The 20,795-nt window shown below is 43.8% G+C and overlaps 1 protein-coding gene across 3 annotated transcripts in view; it reads left to right on the plus strand.

Moving 5' to 3' along the window:
- CAMK2A (calcium/calmodulin dependent protein kinase II alpha) overlaps nucleotides 1-20,472 on the plus strand; it is a 249,234-nt gene extending 228,762 nt beyond the window's left edge. For 2 of the 3 annotated variants that reach the window (XM_088478264.1, XM_088478263.1), the window contains 4 exons: nucleotides 1,872-1,920; nucleotides 4,285-4,360; nucleotides 8,706-8,800; nucleotides 15,272-15,504. In XM_088478264.1, coding sequence (XP_088334390.1) covers nucleotides 1,872-1,920; nucleotides 4,285-4,360; nucleotides 8,706-8,800; nucleotides 15,272-15,504 — 453 coding nt within the window. Of the gene's footprint in view, nucleotides 1-1,871; nucleotides 1,921-4,284; nucleotides 4,361-8,705; nucleotides 8,801-15,271; nucleotides 15,505-17,124 lie in introns of those variants that run through there. The other variant, XM_088478262.1, reaches the window with a different exon arrangement.
- Nucleotides 20,473-20,795: the final 323 nt, after the last annotated feature.

A 20,795-nucleotide genomic window follows, 5' to 3' on the forward strand; every position in this document is an offset into this window, starting at 1 on the left:
TTTAAAGATGTGCTATCTAGGTTTGCAATGATTAAGGTACAAGCAAACCCAAAAGCATTCGAATTGTTAAGCAAAAAAAGTAACACAAATGGCTACATATATAGTAATAATAATAATAACACATAGCCAATTAGGAACACTCATACAAGCAAAGCAAAGCTGAATTATTATAACGTAATAAGAAGACACTGACCTGTGCCAGCATGAGCAGTTTCCTTATTTCTCCCCTGACTTGATTTACAGAGCATGTCCTGTGCTAAGCAACAACAGGTGATGGGCAAACTTAAAGGGATTCTGGGCCTTATTCAAGTTGGATCGCACGTCTGCGTTCACACGCAGCCGGTGGATGTTTGTGCTCTGCGCATGCATTGAGGTGCGCGTGCCCGAACCGACCGCAGCCATCGGGAAGCGATCGCAGCGAGCACGCACTCCCATCTCATAATGATTGATAGGAACTTACCGTTTAGGGGTTTAGCGGGGGGTGGTCGAATGAACGCAGATGTGACTGTGCGTCTGAATGCCGTTACAGGGGCATGCATTATTAAGCCCCTGCGATTGTACATGCTGGCAGAGGTCTAGATGGTGACAGGAAGTTTAGCAGTTTGTGAGGTAGGGTCAGGTCAACCACAACTGTGCGAATGGTTCCGATGTAAGTGAATGTTACCGATGTTTTCGCTGACTTGCGGATACATGTCATGGGGAGTGGGCAGCTTTATACAGTGATGGGGGTCTTGGTATAGTGCTGCGGTTGCTGTGCGATTGCATTCATTAGCATATTTTCGCAGCTAGCGGCTGAGGGCCTGATTCAGAGCTGCTCGTAAGCGGCCGCTTGTTCGCTCCGAGCGATGTTCGCACAGTTGCGCATGCATATGGGTTGTAATGCGCATGCGCCAACCAGTCAGTGCGGTCGGAAATCGTATGCTCGCAAAATAGCGAATGCCTGCTAATTTGAGTGACAGAATGAGGCGTTTGTGGGTGGTAACGGGAAGGTGCTTGAAAACGGGGAGTGGAGATCCGAACGCAGGCGTGCCAAATGGTCAAAACGGGTGTTTTAAGGGTGTGCATAATTAACAAAGCAGTGTCATCGACCACGTCACTTGGTTGTCTTTTAGCCTGAACTGCTCACATGATTGCGGTAGGAAAATGCTACCACAAGAATAGCGAGCAGTTCATACGCCTTTCGATGTACTCGATTAATCTAATAAATAGCAGAGATGACGTATGATGTGAGCGGCCAAGGGGCGTCTTTACAAAATAGCGAGCGCATGTTTGGTTCGCTCGCTCAGACATAGAGGTGTCAACAGACCGCAAAGAGCGAGCGCTCAATTTAAATAGTCAGCCCCTTTATCTGAACGAGCGTCCGCAAATAGCGTCCGGCTCTGAATCAGGCCCTGAGTGCGAACACAGCCGTGTGATCCGTGCTGAGTCAGGCCCTCTGTGACTCGTTGTCCTGTGCCTTCTTGCCCAGCAGAGGGCGATGTCATTCTCATCTTGGGGCTCATAGAGGAATGAGCAGATGTGTGTGTAGCTTTGGCTCTGTGCACAGTCAGTGTTGGTGCAGCTGGTATTGGAATATGATATAATAATTGTGAGAGCAATGAATACTCCTCACTAAATGCATACACTGTAGCTCCATGAGGTGCTGTCTCTACAAACAACAGAAGTGCATTATATATACATCACTAAATCCATTTTTTTCCCCCTGATGAGTGGTGACATCTAGTGTTCAATATACAAAGTGCAGGGAAATATCGACGACTTCTCAACAGGATAAGAACTTCTGGATAGGGTGCTCATCTGGTGCCCAACATACCTGTCACGTGGTCTCTGCTGGAATAACACTCTCATTCCTCTTTTTGTTTTTTATTCAGGAATCGTCAGAAAGTACAAACACAACAATTGAAGATGAAGACACCAAAGGTAGGTAGTAGGGTAATGGCCGCCAGGTGAAAATAGAATCGTCTCTTTTTCTTGACTATTGCTTATTGCAGGGTCTCTACAGAGAACAAGTGGTGAAGTTCCCATAGCAGCCAATCAGTTCTAGGTATCATTTATCTAATGTGTTCTATAAAATGATAGCTAGGATCTGATTGGTTGCTATGGGCAATATCTCAGTTTGTCCTATTTGGAAGCTTCGATACATCTCCGCCATCTAGAATTGGGTTGCAGAGTGCGATATAACATATGTTCTTCTTTGCCTGGAACCCACTTGTCTCACTTGGCCAATGAAGTTGTCACAGCTCAATAAGCATAACTTATAAATTAGTATTATTTATTTATTACCAGTTACTTATTTATCACCAGCTCCTGGAGTCATTCAATTCAGCGCACTGTTTACTTGGAGCCGTATTCAATTTGAGCGGACCCGCAATACTTTTCCGCCTCCCAGACTTTTCTCCTACATCGCGTGTTTTGTAGGCGGAAAAGTATCGTGAACGCGCCCGCTTTACTCCGTCTTCAGTTTGAAAGTACGTGAAAATGGGACCCGGCGAAAGTTAAACAAGCAGAAAGTCCTGTCAGATTTGGGGAAACCAGCCTGACACCCCCCAAAAGATGCTCTGACATGGGGGTTAGCTATGGTTACCCCCGATTTGGCTTGCTGAAGGTATTTGGTGTTTTTAAACGGGCTCAATAGCTGCTAAATAGCGTTTTTGTATAAGTGGTGAAGAATAGTATTCAGGAGGTTTTTTTGCAGGAAATAACTTATTCCAGCAAATTTGGGGTACTTGAAAATGGGGGTCAGCATATTTTAATGTTGCTAAAGTTAAGTTTCAAAAATCGTGAAAAATCCACCTGCCGCAAGCCCCTGCAATGAAAAAAACACCTGGGGCATACTTGGGGACCCCCCCCAGAGTCAAATTCGCTAGTTTTTTACTTTGTCCCCCAACATTTTTTTTTGCCCCCAAATTCAAAGTGATTATTTTGGGGTGTTCGTAAGTCTTTTTTTTTTATTTTTGACACAGTTTACTTTTGGGGGACTGACTGAAGGCTGCACGGGGGTTCCCGCAACATTGCACCCCAAAACCCCAATTCTGCACTTTTTTCCGCCTCCTAGTCATAGGCAAAACTTTTCCGCCTATTACATTGCATTGACTTTCCGCCTAGGCGGAAAGTCTTTGAAATTGAATACGGAGGAAGATCAAAACAGACAAAAATGATGTCATTGGCAAAAAGTTTCCCCCAAAAACACGCAAAAACTGACTTTTCGGCATAAAAATTGAATGATCGGGAAGCAGTTCAGTCGGAAAATGCTGGTTCTCGCGACTTAACCTGGGTGTTCAGTCGCAAAAACCTGCATGCTCTAACTAAAGTGGCCTCAACGCAGCTGTTAGCAGGAAAACAGCCGCACGGCTGGCACATTAGTTGGATTTCTCCTCGCACCCTCAGGAAGGTGCGAGAAGAAATCCTGTAGTCGGACCAAACAGCGCGCCGAATTAAATCGCCCCCTATATTCCCTACTACATGTACACACACATACATACTAGGGTTCTTTTTTTTTTCTCAGGAGCCAATTAATCTACTGTAACTGTATGTTTTTGGATGGTGGGAGGAACCCAGAGCAGCTGGAGACAACCCACGCAATCATGGGGAGAACATACAAACTCCTCACAATTAGCGCCACGGTGGGAATTGAACTCAAGACCTCAGTGCTGTGAGGCCGTAATGCTAACAATTACGCCAATCAGTCCCTCTGCTGCTTGAATAACAGGCATCTTTACCTGGATTCAAATGTTTTAGAAGAACGCCACTCAAACTTTTTTTTATATTTTTTACGTTACCCACCCTTCCGCATATTAGCAAAACTACTACAGTGTCATGTACTTCCCGCATCCATTTACAGCTTTTAATATTTTGTCACTCACAAGGAACCCTGCCTGTTAGATACACCCCCAGCCAGAGTGTTTCTATTCTGCAAAGTCTTCAATCTCCGTGACCAGAGGCGTATTAACGCCCGAGAGGGCCCATATATAGCAACCCCGCGACCCACCTCTGGGAGAGTAGGAAAAGTGTGTGATACAAAGAACCTACAGAGGCTTTAGTAATTATACAAATGGTTTTACGTTGATCCTGGAGGAAGGTCGTGTAGAGATTAGTTTGGTGGACCAAGTTAAGGTGTTAGTAACCTGAAAGTGCAGGGATACCTTTGGATGAACCCGTGTGATGATTGTGAGATATATCCATCTTAATTCATTTTATTTATGTTTTAAGCGAATCCTGTAATTGTATAGTATTCCCTTTTTGCTCCATTCACTGTATTAACAATCAGTCTTCTCATGGTTACAGTGAGAAAGCAGGAAATTATTAAAGTGACAGAGCAACTAATAGAGGCCATTAGCAACGGGGACTTTGAGTGCTACACGTAAGTATCAGTATCCTAATACTGGTGAATATGTCATACTCATCCCTCATTTCTCTTATGTTATCAATGTCTCACAAGCCTGATATTCCCACAAAATCTGTCAATCACTAGCACCTTCCGGACCAAACGCCAGGGACCGTATTCCGAGTCTCACGCTGCTGTGGCCGCATTAGCGTCTGTTGCTGTAGGCTTATCTGTGACTTTATGCTAACGATACTATCAGCCCTTCCTCCGGTGTACAGCGTATGTCTGACTGTGCAAGGACTGAGGGGGTCATTCAGACCCGGTCGTTAGCGCCGATGTGCTCGGACCGGGTCGATGGCCCCCCACAGAGCATGCGCACGACGGCGCCTGCGCCGTCGTGTGCATGCGTGAGACCCGCTACGACCGACAGCGCCGAACGAGTGGCAGCCCGAACGGGGGCGTTCCCATAGGAACGCCTACCGTTTGGGGGCGGCCCCACTGACATCACTAGTGATGTCAGTGGAGAGCTTCCGGCTCAGACAGAGCCGAAAGCTCTCCGGGGCTTACGACAAGGGAGACCCTACCCTAGGGTCTCATCGTAAGTCCCGATGGTCGCGATGGTCTTGACCATCGCGACCATCACCTTAGGCGGTCGTAAGGCTGTGGGTGTTAACCCACAGCCTTACCACCGCAAAGGAGGACGTCTTGAAAATTTAAGAGGTCCTCCCCTCATTCAGACCGACCGCACGCTCTGTGCGACCGGCTCTGAATGAGGTCCTGAGACCCCTACTTTGAATCTTTAGACGGTAACATTCTGCTTGGAGCGTCTATAGATGCAACTAAAACTTGCACCAGCTCCGTGCAGATTCTACGCCAGAGAATGGCCTCCTGTGTCATCGATTAAGCATCTGAGTACTCAACCCCTTCAGCGACAAGGCCGCGACACTCCCATATGGCGCCCAAAAGGCGGACCATCTCCGTGCCCACTTTCCAGTCACATTTCCCAATACATTTCCAATACGGTTTAGCGACTGTGCATCTCTATCCGTTCTGCGGCTCTGGACGTGCACGCAGTGTAATGCATGCGCCGTACGGGTTTTTAGGGATTTAGGCATATGCGCAGTAGTGCGAGAGTCTGGCTAGGAACAGTAAGCACCAGCATTGTTTCTGCTTGTCCTTAGGACAGAATGGCTCCTATAGCTTTGTCTCCACAGGGAAAGGTAAAGGAAGGATTGGGGTGAGCTAGGACTGGAGCAGTAATAAAGGTTTTCTTTAGTAAATTCTTAATGAGCTTTTTGGAAAGTGTGAGCCTTCTGCATCACTGCAGTAATTTTGGAAACATATTGGAAAATATATGGATAAAGCAGGGGTAATAGTTGGCAAAGCCAATGTATCATTGATCTGCTTTAATATCATGGAGAATAACAGATATTTTTATTATTATTATAATTTATTTATATAGAGCCACAAGTGTTCCGCGGCGCCTTACAAAGTACATAAACAAATTATTGACAAGCGACTTACAGAACAATACAATACAGGACCAGGACATGGATAATATATATTGCTACATTAACGACCATAACACCCAGATAAGCAACCAAGTGTTAGGTGCCCTAGTGGTGAGTAAGACGTAGATGAAACTAAAGTAGGGAGAAGCACAAGAGGGTAGAGGGCCCTGCTCGCAAGAGCTTACATTCAAGGTATTTGTTTTATTCAGTGAACTGCAAAGGCCGATGGACTTGATGTACAGTAATATTCATAATGGCTGTAGTAGATGTGGAAACTGTTTTCCACCGTACTCCTGGTCTGACACCGATCTAATTATGCCCACCCCCCATTCCCCAATGTATTTATTTTTAACTTGGTAAAAGTTTAGTCCGTAATTGTTCTGATAATTGTATTATTAATGGAAGCGGGTATCAATTCCTCCCTGCGATTGCATTAAGGGTACAAGAATTAATGCAGGGGCATACAGATCCATCTTCCTTCCCCACTTAGAATAGGGGGGGGGGTATTTTCGGAATAGGTATAATGACTGATTTTCTTCCAGATATTCATTGGAGACATTTAGTTCAGTTCCGATAAATAATATATGTGTCCAAAAGAAATCTGAGCCCCAGGCAGTCATTGGCCTCATTCTTCAGCCTGGGGTTTTACTCAAAATGTTTGCAAAATCATGGCTGGAAGGCCTGACAGGGAAAGGATAATGGCAGTGGAGAGAAGCCGGCAGCTTGTGAATACTGTACATTGTTGAACCAGCCACTGTATGGTATCCCCAGAATGACAGGAACGTACGCAAAGTGCACCATGTTGAATATGAAGAAATCATGATGATTGGTTGCAGAAATTACACAAAATGGCCGCGTCTCCATGGTAACTGTCACATGAATGATGGGAAATAGGAGAAAGCTTCTGATCAATATTAAGAATTTGATGCCGTTCAGCAAAAGTATTATCCAGAAAGTTTCATTTAACCCCTAAATCAAGTTTGGTGTGCAGGGATTGGAAACATAGCAATCTGGAAAGGTGGCTGAAAGTTGCCGGCTGGAGATGGACAAAAGGGAGGTTTTGATATGAAGGGGGCTGTCATAATGTACTTGAGATATGTACCAACTAATACACCAGAGTCTAATACACCAGTTTTTTTAGACAGGGACCCCCTCGAGGGTTACGACTGCCCCCATACCCTTCCCGGACCCTTAACTATCTTTTGATATGCCATCGTTGGGGGATGCCGTCAGGAAGCCGACGGTTGAAATGTCAACCGCCGCCCGCCCGACTGTCAAATCCCGGCAAGATACTAATGACAGGTGTCAAAATCCCGACTAACTGCTGACCGCCGGCTTCCCGACTGTCAAATCCCGGCAAGGTACTAATGACAGGCGTCAAAATCCCAACACCTGTCATTAGACCTACGCCGGGAACCACGACGCCCGGAATACCGAACCAAGGTAAGCCGGGCGCGGACAGCCGCCGGGTGGGGAGGGTTATGTTAGGGGCTCCCGAGGGGAACTTAGGGTTTGGCACCCCCCCCCTGGGAGGGTTAGGTTTAGGCTAGGGGAAGGGGGGGTTAGGGTTAGGCACTAGGGGGGGATGTTATGGTTAGGCACCCCTGAAGGAGAGTTAGGGTAGGGGGTAGGGTTAGGGGTACTTACCTAAATTAGCGATCGGGATCTTCAACCCTGCCGGGGTTCCGCTGTCGGGATTAGAACCATGCGGCCGGCGGTATTACATACTGTTTCCATGGTTGGGATATAAGTCCCAACATTCTGGCTCAGCTTACCCCATTTGGACAGAAGCCAGCAGGAGCACACAAATCGGGACGGTCTCACCTAAATTTGGACAGTTGAGATGTATGATAAATACTGTGATGGTAATATGTGGGAAAGAAGAAAGAAAGTTGTTAAATAGAAAAAAAAAGATTAGACCTATTTCCAGCAAAGATTTAAAATAAAAACATAATTATTGAGTTATCAATTGCTGGGTGGCTTCAGGCAATTTCTCCTCTTGTCCACTTCAGAAAGTTTCATACATCTCCCCCGTTGTCTTTCATAGCTTTATATAGTAAAGGCTGCTTGGCTCTATCCCATTTAAACCCCCTCTCCTACTCTTGTTGCTATTTAACTACTGTTTTATTTCTTCAGCTCTTGTGTGATTGTACTCATTGGGGACTATTTGTCATATATTAATTGCGAGTATCACCCGAAAAAAACACACTTTGTTAGGGGGTACCCACAAATAATAAGTATCCCCTGAATGTATGTACAGGGGGGGCTGTGGCAGATTTTTGAAATATCCGTTGCAGTCTCCCATTTTGAATCACAAAAGAAGCCCCAGCTTCCCGGCAAAGTGTACCAACTCTGGTATTTGATGCATTGCAAAGCTTGGCCATGGTATCCAACGCCCTCTGAAGATGGCATTTATCCTATGGGCTACTTTCCACAACACTTACTGGGAGAGGGATCCGTATGATACCTCCCCTAATACATTTTTTGTGTAAATTGTCTTTATTGGTTTTGAAAACACAGGAAGACAGATAAAACATAGAAAGAAACAAAAATATAAACTGGGTAACATACAGTACAGAAACGTTGGCATTAACAGTAGCCAACTGCACACGGAAGGTGGTAGAAGCAGATCGGCTGCCTACCTAATGGTTAACGTAAAGAACTGTATTATTTTATTTACTTATTAAAATTCTCCAAGATCTTTTACCTGAGACTTGTTACATGCAACATATGGGTTACTCCATCTCCCTTCCACCGTTATATCATTTTTGAAAAGTCTTTTGGTTCTCGGTTCTTTGTCGCTTGTTACATCGCATCTCAGCCTCTGTCAAGGCGTCATGTTTATGTATCTCCTTATGTCTGCCTTCCAGTAAGATGTGTGACCCTGGAATGACCGCGTTCGAGCCGGAAGCCCTGGGAAACCTGGTGGAGGGCCTGGATTTCCATCGCTTCTACTTTGAGAATTGTGAGTCATTTGTTATTTTCTTTACACGTTTGCTCCGCATAGACAGCGCAGAGAAGATACAGTTTGTATGTAATTCTACTTGGCTTGGCCTATGTTTTAGGAACTGAAAGAGCGTGAAAAATATATTCGCCATTAATGATATCATTAAAACACTGGCAGCTTCTCAGTGTAAGCCTTAAAACGGCTGTCCGCCTTCCGATAACTTTTAATTTATGTTGTTCAAGCGAGCGGCATTTATGTGGCTTATACTGTATGTAGTAGCAATAATTGGCTCAACAAAAAATGTTTTGCATGATCCTGTTTATAGGACCAGTATTCTTGTTAGTGTTCAGTGTTCTTGTTTCAAATTGTAAAGCGCAACGGAATTTGCTGCGCTATATAAGAAACTGTTAATAAATAATAAATAATTGTTAGGGACCCTACTTTAAGGGGCCCATTTATCAATTTATCATACGTAAGGAGTGGTAAAACTTGTTGCGTATGATAATGGTGCTCCAGCCAATCAGCTCCCAACTGTCACCTGTTTGAAAAATGACAGTTGGGAGCTGATTGGCTGGAGCACTATTTATCATAAGTAATGACTTTTCACTCATTAAGTATGATAAAAGTCATTGATAGATGAGGCACTATGCATGCCAGAAGAAGCGTGTAATGTATATTTGTATGTTAGAATGGTCATATTGCAGAGTTTAGATTGTTCTATTACAGCGCTCTTGACGGCTCTCTAAATGGATTGTGGTTATCATACAGTATATTAGACAGGTGAAAGGTGAGCTCTGTAACAGACTTTTATGAAGTCTTCATTTTCTTCTTTATGGCTCAGATACCGGTCGATTGGTCCACAATAAAAAGGTCAACATCCATATGGTCGACCCCAGAAGGTCGACCATTTAACCCTGTCAACCTAAATACATGTCTACAGAATGGTGGTCAACCGAAAGACCGTGACGACCTTTTCACTGTCGACATTCAGAGCCAGTCGACCTTGTAGTGTCGACCTTCTGAATGTCAACATTTTTACTATCAACCGTTTATATCACACCCGTGAGCTCAGGCTGGCCTGGGCGACTGCAAGTGTTTTTGCTCCTCTTGCTCCTCTTCTTAGGGATCAGACGTTATGACGATGTGACGCCTCGTTCCCCTGTCATACCACCAACGCCGTCTGCAGGTCCGGCATAGACTTTTACTGTAACAGCAGGGGAGCTGGGGACAGGACAGATGGATGCACCGCTCATGAATTACCCATCACAGCTCCTGGCACTTCATTCATTTTGGTCTGGTGTGGCAGAGCATCACAAGCTGGGCTGCAGTGGGCATACCGCCTACAGGGCACCAACTCCCGGGCGACATGTCACGCTACCCTCCAGGCGGCTATGTTTGCAACTTTTCGATGGCTATTTGAGCCCCAATGCACAACCACATGCCCACACCATGCTCTCGCTGTACTTTGATCACATCTATTTTGCATGCCCACTGCCCACATCTACATGCCCATTCCAGCACTGGTCATGGCCTCCTAGCTGTACCTGATTCAGAGATGTCTGTTAACCAGATGATTAGCGCACATCTCCGATGGTAAGTGATCCATGCTTGCGTAAGACCTGTTCTGCGCATGGGCAGAATGGGTCCTGCGATGCACAGAGTTTTTCCCAAGCCTCTGTCTGATTGACAGGCAGAAGGGTTTGAGGGCTTTGCGGGAAACAGCATGTTGCCCCCCGTTTTTTGGGAGTGCTGAGCCCAGGGTCTGCGTCCATGGACGCAGACTTCCTGGCCTCGCAAGCCGCCAGGACCCGGCCAGGCTGCGGTAAGCTTCCGTTACCACAGCTTGGCCAAAGGGTCACCCATTGAGACCGATGGTCGCGATTGTTCCCGATCGTGATCCCAGGCTGCAAGCTCGGTCGCAGCAAGGAGGTGTCCGTTTCCTACATACACCTCCTGCTGCATTTGCGTTTGAGGTGGATGGAATTGCACATACGCTTGTGTGCGCCTCTACAATTCCGTCCATCTCTGAATCAGGCCCACAGTCACAAAGTTGGCGTACACCAGCAAAAACCACGTGCACCAGCGACAAGATGAGCATTTGCAATAAACAAAAATGCAAGTTCTGACCGAATAAAGTCGTAACTTGATTCTACATCTAACTCTGAATAAGGCCCAAAGCATTCAGTAAATTTGATAGATACAGAGACAGATTTATAACAAACCACCGCGCCGAGAGCCGGCAAAGGATTATCAGGGGCTCATTCTCTACATAGTGAAACTTTATTTTTTACATTAGTAAATACAATGAATGTAGGGAATTAACAGAAAAAGGGAGTGATGTGAGCAGAGCCGTAACTAGACTTATTGGTGCCCTGTGCCAGATAGAGCATTGGCGCCCCCCTTCATTTTTTAAATAGGGACATAAGATGCATTGCACCTGAAAAAGGACCATGGCCTCATGGGGAAGGGCCAGGGAAGAGATAGGGGCAGCCAGGAGATGCTGGGGATAAAATAAGAGGAAGCTACAAGTGAGAATGATAAACAGGAAAATTGACAGGCCCAAACAGCGCCCCCTGCTGCCCTGTGGTGCCCTGTGCCATGGCACAGGTCTCACCACCCTAGTTACGGCCCAGGATGTGAGTGTATCTGGGAGAAGCTGCAGAATGTTGTGTGTAAGTAAGGCGTGGCTATAAGGCGTGGCTTTAACGTGTGGATAGTGTAGGGCAGAACCTTGAACTCTAGTGATGCGGTTACAGGTGAGTAACGCTGAATGCTTTGATGGTTTGTGTTTACGCCTCCACTGATCTGTGATCCGTTTCTGTTGTGGTGACGTATGACGCACATGGTAGTTGTAAGTTTTAGTGCTGTAACTTTGGGCCATAAAAGTGATAATTTATGGTACTAATTAATTTTATCTGAATATGTTCCTGTTGGTTTGTCAGTGTTCCCTGTAAGTCTCTTTACAGTGACTACTTCCAACTATTGAATGTCCTATATAGGGCTGTTAGCAATTCTCTGTGAGCCCTGGTACAGCCATACCAAATAAATAATGTAGATGTAATATATATGATGTATTTTTTTAATGTTGCAGACTGAAAAAGCTTGAGTGTTTAGATTTAGTGGTTGTTATAGTGCCAAATACACAGTATATACATTGTTATCTATATAATAACCGACGGCGGTCTGTCCCGACTCCGTCATGTGCAGTAAGGGTGATCGCATACGTCGCAGCCCCTCCAATGGCTTCCATCTCAGCAATGGAGAGGGGACAGGCCAGAACACTGGTAAGTATAGCGAGGTGCGGCCACGGTAGGATGGGAGGGGGCTAGGGCGAGTTGATGTTCTGGCATACTGTATGCTAGGTACACTAGATGTGGCATATTCGGAATGTCAGCAGGATAATGCAACATAATCTGAATGTCAACATGTCCAAGTTGTTGACATTTAACGTGTCCACATTCACGATGTCAACACTGACAAAATGTTGACCGTTAGTATGTCAACAGTAGGATTTTCAGTAACCCTAACCCCAATTGCAACCTTACCCTAAATCAGGTGTCGACCTTCTGGAAATGTTGACATTGTGACAGCATAGATATTTTTATGTCTACACTGCCTATGTTGTTCTACTGGGCTGGAGTTGCCTTACACTGTCTCTCCATCTCCTACATTAGATAAGGATTATTATCTAGCAATCATATCGCAGGCGCCTCACTGTCATCGTCACCTGTCTTCTCTCAACAAACGTTCCACCACCTCCACCATTCCCTAGGGACAAGCTGCAACCACTCTGTTCTGGCCCCCAAACAGAGGAACAGAACCAAAGTCACTAGATTTCTCCGCACTAAGTAGACATAATGGGTGACGGAGAGCTATTAGCAACAATAGCGTAAATTACTATCAAAATTCAGCATCTCCAGATGTAAATGACAGATAGATAGAGCTCTGCAGTCAGGCATATAGGTGTATATCACTCTCTCTGTATCAGTCCCAAGATGAACAAACATAGGATAACAACATGCAGCAATTTACCCACACACGCCATGACAAAAAAAGTATCAGCATTTTGGGGAACAAACTGCCAGTGGGGTACGTATGATTGTTATATCATTTGGATATCACAAAATATCAAGCTTACCAATACAGATTTGTTAAATTGTGATCTACAAACCAGATCCAATGCCCTTTCATGCAACAAAATATAATACAATACCTGAAAGAGGTTGTTGTTTTTTTGTACCAGGCACTCATCTTAGACACCATGGCCCTCATTTACTAACGAGTTTTATCACCAAAACGAGTGATAAATGTCACTGTGTATGATAAATGGTGCTCCAGCCAATCAGCTCCTAACTGTCATTTTTCTAACAGTTGACAGTTGGGAGCTGATTGGCTGGAGCATCATTTATCATACACAGTGACATTTATCACTCATTTTGGTGATAAAACTCGTTAGTACAGTAAATGAGGCCCCATATGTGATATATGAATGCTATAGACACACTATTTTTTCATTTAAAAAAATTAAAACCAAAATAAAATGGCCCCAGAAATTAGACAATAATCACTAATAACCAGTCATTGTATTGTACCGTAACATCACTTCATAGTTAGGCTACTTAAAGAACACCAGCTGTTGTCCATACAGTATCTGCTGGGCACTTAGTGGTGCTTGTGTTTATGCATCAAGATTGGCGCGCACGGGTTGGGTATGAAATCCTGGCTGTCGGGATGCCGCTGGTCAGAATACCGACAGTGGCACCCCGACAGCCAGAATCCCGACACCCATAGGGAAGACAGGTAAGTATTTTTCTAACCCCCTACCCTAACCCTCCTCCCTCCACGGTGCCTAACCCTAACCTCCCCCCTAGTGCCTAAACCTAACCTCCCCGCACCCTAATCCTAACACTCCCTCCCCGGTGCCTAAACCTAACCTCCCTCTCCCCGCACCCTAATAGTAACACTCCCTCCCCGGTGCCTAAACCTAACCTCCCCCTCCCCGCACCCTAATCCTAACACTCCCTACCCAGTGCCTAACCCTAACCTCTAACCCTAACCTCCCCCTAACACCCCAATACTTACCTTTGGGATGCTGGCAGCCGGGATCCCTACCTGTCAGGATTTCGGCACTGGTATTCAGACCCTCGGCATCCCGCACGCCGGGATTCCGTCTACATCCCGGCATGGCTATGAACAGTGAGGGCCTGTCTTGCAGAGAACAGTGTGTCACATCCAGCCTTGTACTCTGAAGTAGATAGTGAGAGAGTGAGACAATAGGGCAAGTAGCCCTATTTAGCGCTCCACAGACTTTGCGACTAAGCCGCACCATACAACCCACCAAACGCACATATTTTAAACAAAATATGTATCTTAGTCACGTCACTAGTGTCACAAAAGTACAATGCATGGGAACCTTCCACACTGGCGCTGGCATTACGTGCAGCTGCTGTGCGCGACACAGACGCTAATAAAAAAGGCAAAAGATGGCGGTCCGATACAAGTGAGCCGCGCCATGCTTAATCTGCAACTTTATACCAATTCCTTTGTGCCAAAAATTCTAATCCTGAGCCTAAAACACCATAAACGACTTTGCATGCGGCTACGATGCGCATAAGATGCTAAATTCAGAGAAAAAGTACGAACGTCTGGGAATCGCTACCAGTTGCAGAGCAAATGAGCTGCAGCAGACATCTTGTTTCAGATGGCGCAGAGGATAGTTGTATGAGGATACATCTGGAAAATCGCACATATTTAGTGGAATTAATGACCTATCTCTCCAGACGATAATTATGATATATTCTTAGAACCAATCTGGAACTGTTTTTAGACAAAAATAAAAACAAAACAATAATTCCGCTGTAAATCAGATTAGCCATCCAGCACACCTTTCAGTGATTTCATCTGGGAATGGGTTTTTGGTAAGGCGGAAAGTTTCTAAAGTAATAGAATGATTTTGACAATTATCAGTATTTGGGGATCATCTACTGTTGGGAATTGTCTAAATATTAGGTTGAGAATATCGTTTGTCCTACTATTTGTCATTTCTGGATATTAACAAACTCTTCTTGGTGTCAATTCATATTTGTACTAGTTTATGAATATATGTACTAAAGAGAGATGAAGTGGAGAGAGATAAAGTACCAACCAATCAGCTCCTGTCATTTTTCAAATGCAACCTGTAACATGACAGTTAGGGCCTTAACTTGAGCAACGAGTTTTATCATTTACAGCGAGTGATAAAACTCGATGTGTAGGATAATGGTGCTCCAGCCAATCAGCTCCCAACTGTCATCTGTTTGAAAAATAACAGTTGGGAGCTGATTGGCTGAAGCACCATTTATCCTACGCATCAAGTTTCATCGCTTGTGAATGATAAAACTCGTTGATCAATGAGGCCCTCAGTCTGGTTGGTACTTTATCTCTGTCCACATTATCCAAGGTTTGATACATCTCCCCCAAATATTAAGTGTCCATCGGAATTTCTTCCAGTATGGTCCCGCAGCAATAAGCCATTGCACACAACCATCCTGAACCCTCACATCCATCTGATGGGGGATGAATCTGCCTGCATTGCTTATATCCGCATAACCCAGTACCTGGATACCAGTGGTGTTCCACGCACCGCCCAGTCAGAGGAGACCTGTATTTGGCACCGCCGTGATGGCAAATGGCAGAATGTTCACTTCCACCGATCGGGGGCTCCTTCCGTTCTCCCTCAGTAAGAACCTCCCTATATTATTATTATTGTTATTATTTTTATTTTTTTTTCACAGCTCAATTCTGCATGGAAGTTCAGCACTTGTTTACGTAGCTTTGAAACTAGGGTTATTCACACACTGTATTTTACAGAAAGGCTCCTGCACCCTGTGACGCTGTATTGTGCTATGGGCAAATTGATTATAACATTCCGTTGAACTTCATTGATTTGCAAATCATTCCAAACTTACCTACAGATATGCCCCCCCAGGACCTGACACAGCTCAAAAATCTGAGCCTACAGTAGTTTCAGCTGCTGTGACATCACTATCTGAAATCAATCAGTCCACCTGCATTCCAGCAACGGATCTCTCTCACACTGTCAATCACCCTGATTATTTTGTATAAAGGAAGCACCCCACCTAACGTGAGGATCAGCTGCTTGAGACTAACGTACTTAGTTAAATTTAACATTAAAGGTATTTCATGCATATTATTTTGCTCAGTAATAACACAGCAGATATAGATGAGTGTCACATAGTGGCATTGCATGCTCTAAGTAATACAGCGACACATGGCATATGTATAAAAGAAACACTTGCACTGTAACACTTGTTATGACATCAACGTTGACGTATCACCCTTCTGATGCTCAAAATAATATTAGCTTTGAGGAGGCATTACATTAAAAACTGCCCTGGAAAGTCGTAATTTTTTCAAGGGTATTTTGGACATGCATTAAGTTGCCTATATTGTTATGGAGAAATGGTTTTTGGGGACTTGTTAGTTTAACGCCCAACGTTCTGCCTTGTTGATGACAGACAGGAACATTTACAGCCAACCGCTCACCCTTTAGTATAGTGTAAAACCATTTGCAGAATGTTCCGACCCTGTTAGATCATCAAGGTCAAGGCTTATCACAGTAGCCTACACTTGTATTGGTCTGTGCTGCTCTACCACTAGCCACTGGGGCTCTATTTAAAAAAATAGGCTCGGAGAACGCGGTGTATAAATACAGCAGGTACTGATGCACATTCCACACAAAGCAATCTATAAGACATTCACTATATCATTCACTATCATAATTGTTTTGGTTCTGCAGGGCAGCAGTGCGGTTTAGAAAGGCTGCGTAAGATACAGCGGAGCTGGAAGCATTCGCAGAAATGGACGCACCTGGCGAGCACATGCCCCACTAACCAAGTAGATCCATGCGAACTGCATCTCCAGAGTGTAACGTGAAATGGACAATTCTGGGCCGCGACAATGCATCACACTCAGAGCAGATGTTAATAATGGGAGATCCTGGCAGGGTCTTGGGTGCCTGTGCTCGTTCGAAGCGCAGAGACCCAGGTGGGACCCGTGTTTTTCGGATAGATCTTTTTTGCACCCAACATGGGGTGGGCGGAAGTCCCGATACTAACGATGACGGCCACGGACGGAAAAGCGGTGGGCAGCGCAACATATGCATCTTTAGATGCATGGAAATTCGCATAGACGTACTTATGATACTCATTTTTAGCATGTAGGCTACCGGCTGTCAGACTCATAATCAGCCCCAGTAGTGATATAATACTGTTGTTTATTTAGCTCAAATATGCAACCAACCTTGTGTACCGTATGTAATCAATCTTTCTTGTCTCTTTCAGCTGAGACTCCAACTTTGGTCGTGGACTCTAATTATCAACGGCAGAAAAAGAAGCCTCCTTCCGCCTTTTGTAACACTCCCATTCCCCTCCCCCATCCGCACCCCTCTCACCCGCTGGTTCATCCAAGCCTCTCTTTCTTTCTTTTACTTCTGAGGGACCAGGTGACAATGACTAGCGTGTGAGTGTACATACGTGTGTATGTGTGTGTGAGCGAAGCCTGTTTGCGTTGACATGTTCTCTGCACAATCCTGGTCACCCACAAATAAGAGGTCAGGGAGAGAGAGGCTGGAGGGGTTACATTCTCTCCTGAAATTCGCAGTGACATCTGCGGTGATGCACAAGCAAATCCATCCTCTCTTACCAACCTGCCCTTTTTTTTAATTTTCATTGTATTTGAATCAAATATTGGGAGACTTCAAAATAGTATGTGAAGTACACTTTCAGGGCTGACCGCTGCTAAACAGTTTTGTGGGCCTGATTGCCGTAACCCATAAACAATCACAATCAACTCCAAAGCAAGTCGGCAAAAAGTGTCACGTACCAACAGAAACCAAAAGCACAAGTTCTAACGGAGGCACTACTGAGATCTTATACCACCAAGTTCTGTAGGTGTTGTGAGAGAGATCATTGGTCATCTGTCACTTCTCCATTTTATTAGGACTTGTTAGTGTTTTTTTTTTTTTTGTTTTTTTACTCTTTTTATTTTTTAAGTCACAGCTGTCAAAGGTTGCCTTAAATACCAGAGCATCCTATCACGATATACCTGAGTTAGCAGTCCAGGGAAAAATAACAATAACTACAATAATCATAAAAATACGTATTTATTGCTGTACTCCGGCCTATACCTTGCGGTGTTATGGGTGTGGTGCCTCCGAGTGCGGCTTCTTTTCAGAGAATGTATATTTTATTTAAGAGCTAAAAAGGGTTGATAGTATTTAAGTTGCAAAGCAATGTTGTGCAATGAACGGACAAACAATAAAAAAAATAGTTCAGCGCAGACTGATAATGCAAGCTATAGTAATAATAAATATATAAATATTCATACATATATATATATATTATATATATTTTGTGGGATTACATCAGTGTGTTAAGGAAAATCTGTATTTCTATTTGAGATCTATTATATGCATGCTTTTTATAGAAGTAACACATTCTTGTAATAACTTATTTGCAATATGTTGCCACAAAACAAGTTCTTTTAATTTTAGGGTTTTTTTGGAATGGTTATAAGCAACTACAAGCAGTGTATTCCTCTTTTTGAAGTCCACCTGTGGGTGGATGGGAATACCACTTACCTTAAATTTTTGGAAGTTTATTTAACGCTTGTTCGATATTCTGCTGTCGATTGAAAGCAAAATGAAGTTGTTATTATTATTTATTTCATTTGATTATTTATTTGTGCATATTCATATGCTTAGACTTATTGTAGAGTGTAGTTTCATTTCTAGTGCAGCGCAGGTTCTGAATTTAACTCAGTGACTGTTTAATTTAATTTTAATCATAGGAAAGCTTTTAGTTAAAAGAAAAGAAAAAAAAGAAAAAAGAGGCTTCCTCGTGTATGGGGCATTCGGATTTACTGTTGCATGGTGACTTTTAAAACAGACAATGATGAAGTCTACAGATGAGACGGTGAAGGCATGTTTACAATGTAGATACAATAGTGATCTGTCCTGTTAGGCTGCTTATCAAATATCTATATGATAAATGTAGTGGGTACGTGTTCTCTTAAACTTCTTTAAAAAAAACAAAAAACAAAACCTGAGAATGACTGATTGTTCCTGGGTTGTGATGTGTGTTTATTTTTCTAGTAAAGATGTGGAGTGTTAATATGGCTTGTTTGGAGGTACCCTCTAAACGGCATTGGGTTGCGCCAAGTTTTGCTCTTGCAACCTACAAATTGGAGCGAAGAAGTCTCTGTTTTGCCGCCAGCATGAAGTTGTGTTTGAACAGTAATTTTTTTCGGAGTTTTTGCTGTGCACATGGAATCCTCGAGGATTGTTTAATCTCTCAGCAAAAGGTCTTCATCAATCGTCTGAGGACTGGATCTGAAAAGACAATGGAGACATCAGTTCAAAGACTTTTGGTTAGCGCTTGATGTTGCCAAACTTGTGTAATCAGTAACGGTCCATGTTGGAGTCCTTGTCTTGGAGACAATCATCCATGACTTTTGCTTGATTGACCATCATGCCTCATTACTGAATGGTAATTTATTTTTGCTGTAAATAAATACATTTTGATGGGCCACGAGAACATGGCCTAAGAGCATCCTTACAGAAAACACCTCTTCATTCCCATTTAATGGAAACCATAAGAGGTCAGTTCATTTTTAGCCTGTTCATCAGTACAGCCAAACAAGTTTATGGGCTAGGCTTTCTACATTTAGTAGACTCAGATAAATTGTTGCATGGCATATGTGTTGCTCCTATCTGGGCTGTGCCAAATGTCTCCAAAAAGGGCCTTTTTGCATTCAATATTGGGGTGAATTAAGGGAGCGGGGTTGTTTGCAGAATGTCTTGTCTATAGTCTTCCGAAAATTGTACCTGTAAAAATTATAATGTGTAATACCTCTGCTCCAGCACCTGCCCCTCTCACCTGCTACAGAGTCACGCATTTCGGGATGTCTAAAGGAGTAACAGAAGTTTTGGGTTACCCTAATACTAAGATATATTAACTTTGTAAGGTGTTTTGTAATCAATATTGGGTCGTCTAACATATAAAGACAGAACACAATCATCAAAGAAAACCTAGATACAGAAGGGAGGGGTCATTTATGAAAAGTGATGCAAAAGAAAAATAGTTTTATTGCATTTAGCAGTCAAATCTAATTGTTTTTTTTTCCTGCAGTTTAGAGTTAAAAAAGTGACTTATTGGTTGATTAGCATAACTCCTCCTACTTTCCTCTGCATTTCCTTTGCATGTGTCTAAAGCTGTTCTGTCTTCGCCCTGCTTGCCCTACCAGTGGCTGTCACAAATGGCAGCATACAGTGCACGCAAAACTACTTTTTCATTGACGAGTCATTTATTATTGAGAAAAAAAACCACCTACATCCTGACACAAGAGCACCGACATGCTGATACATCCGGATCTGTCTCATGTTACTTCCCTTAAGCGAAATGCGTCAGATTCCAAAAAATTATCTAGTTCTGGCTCCGCTTGGGTGCTGTGCTGTTCTGCTATCACTAATTAATGAATGTATTGTCTAGAGTGACCAAATATTGTTGCCTTATCTGCACCTTGGACAGTTTTCCAGTCAGACAGTACCAGTTAATTTTTTGGCCTTTCCCGACCAAAACTGGGATTTTTGAAGAAGACAATGGGAAATTTTTTGATTTAAAAGAAGTAATTCTACCAACGGTTCCATCTATTTTACTACCATTGTCTCTAAACCCTAAATTTTGCCTTAATGTGAAGCAGCCATTTTGTGGTCTGGACCAATGTGAGTGAGGATGCTGTCTATTAATTCATTATGTACTAGTGCCATCAGTGAGGGACTTGTTCATTATTAATGTCAATTTATAGGAGCTAGTCTACATTAATTTCCTTGGTGACACCACTAGTTCTTCGTGAATTGGTAGTCTATATTCTCAGTATATTATCCCCCGGCATGCAGGTGGGAGAGCAGTCTTGCTGTCTTGCGGCGCGGGCATGGTGATCTGGCTGGCTGGCA

Source organism: Taudactylus pleione, unplaced genomic scaffold, assembly GCF_031769625.1.
Source record: "Taudactylus pleione unplaced genomic scaffold, aTauple2 ptg000212l, whole genome shotgun sequence".
Taxonomy (NCBI): domain Eukaryota; kingdom Metazoa; phylum Chordata; class Amphibia; order Anura; family Myobatrachidae; genus Taudactylus; species Taudactylus pleione.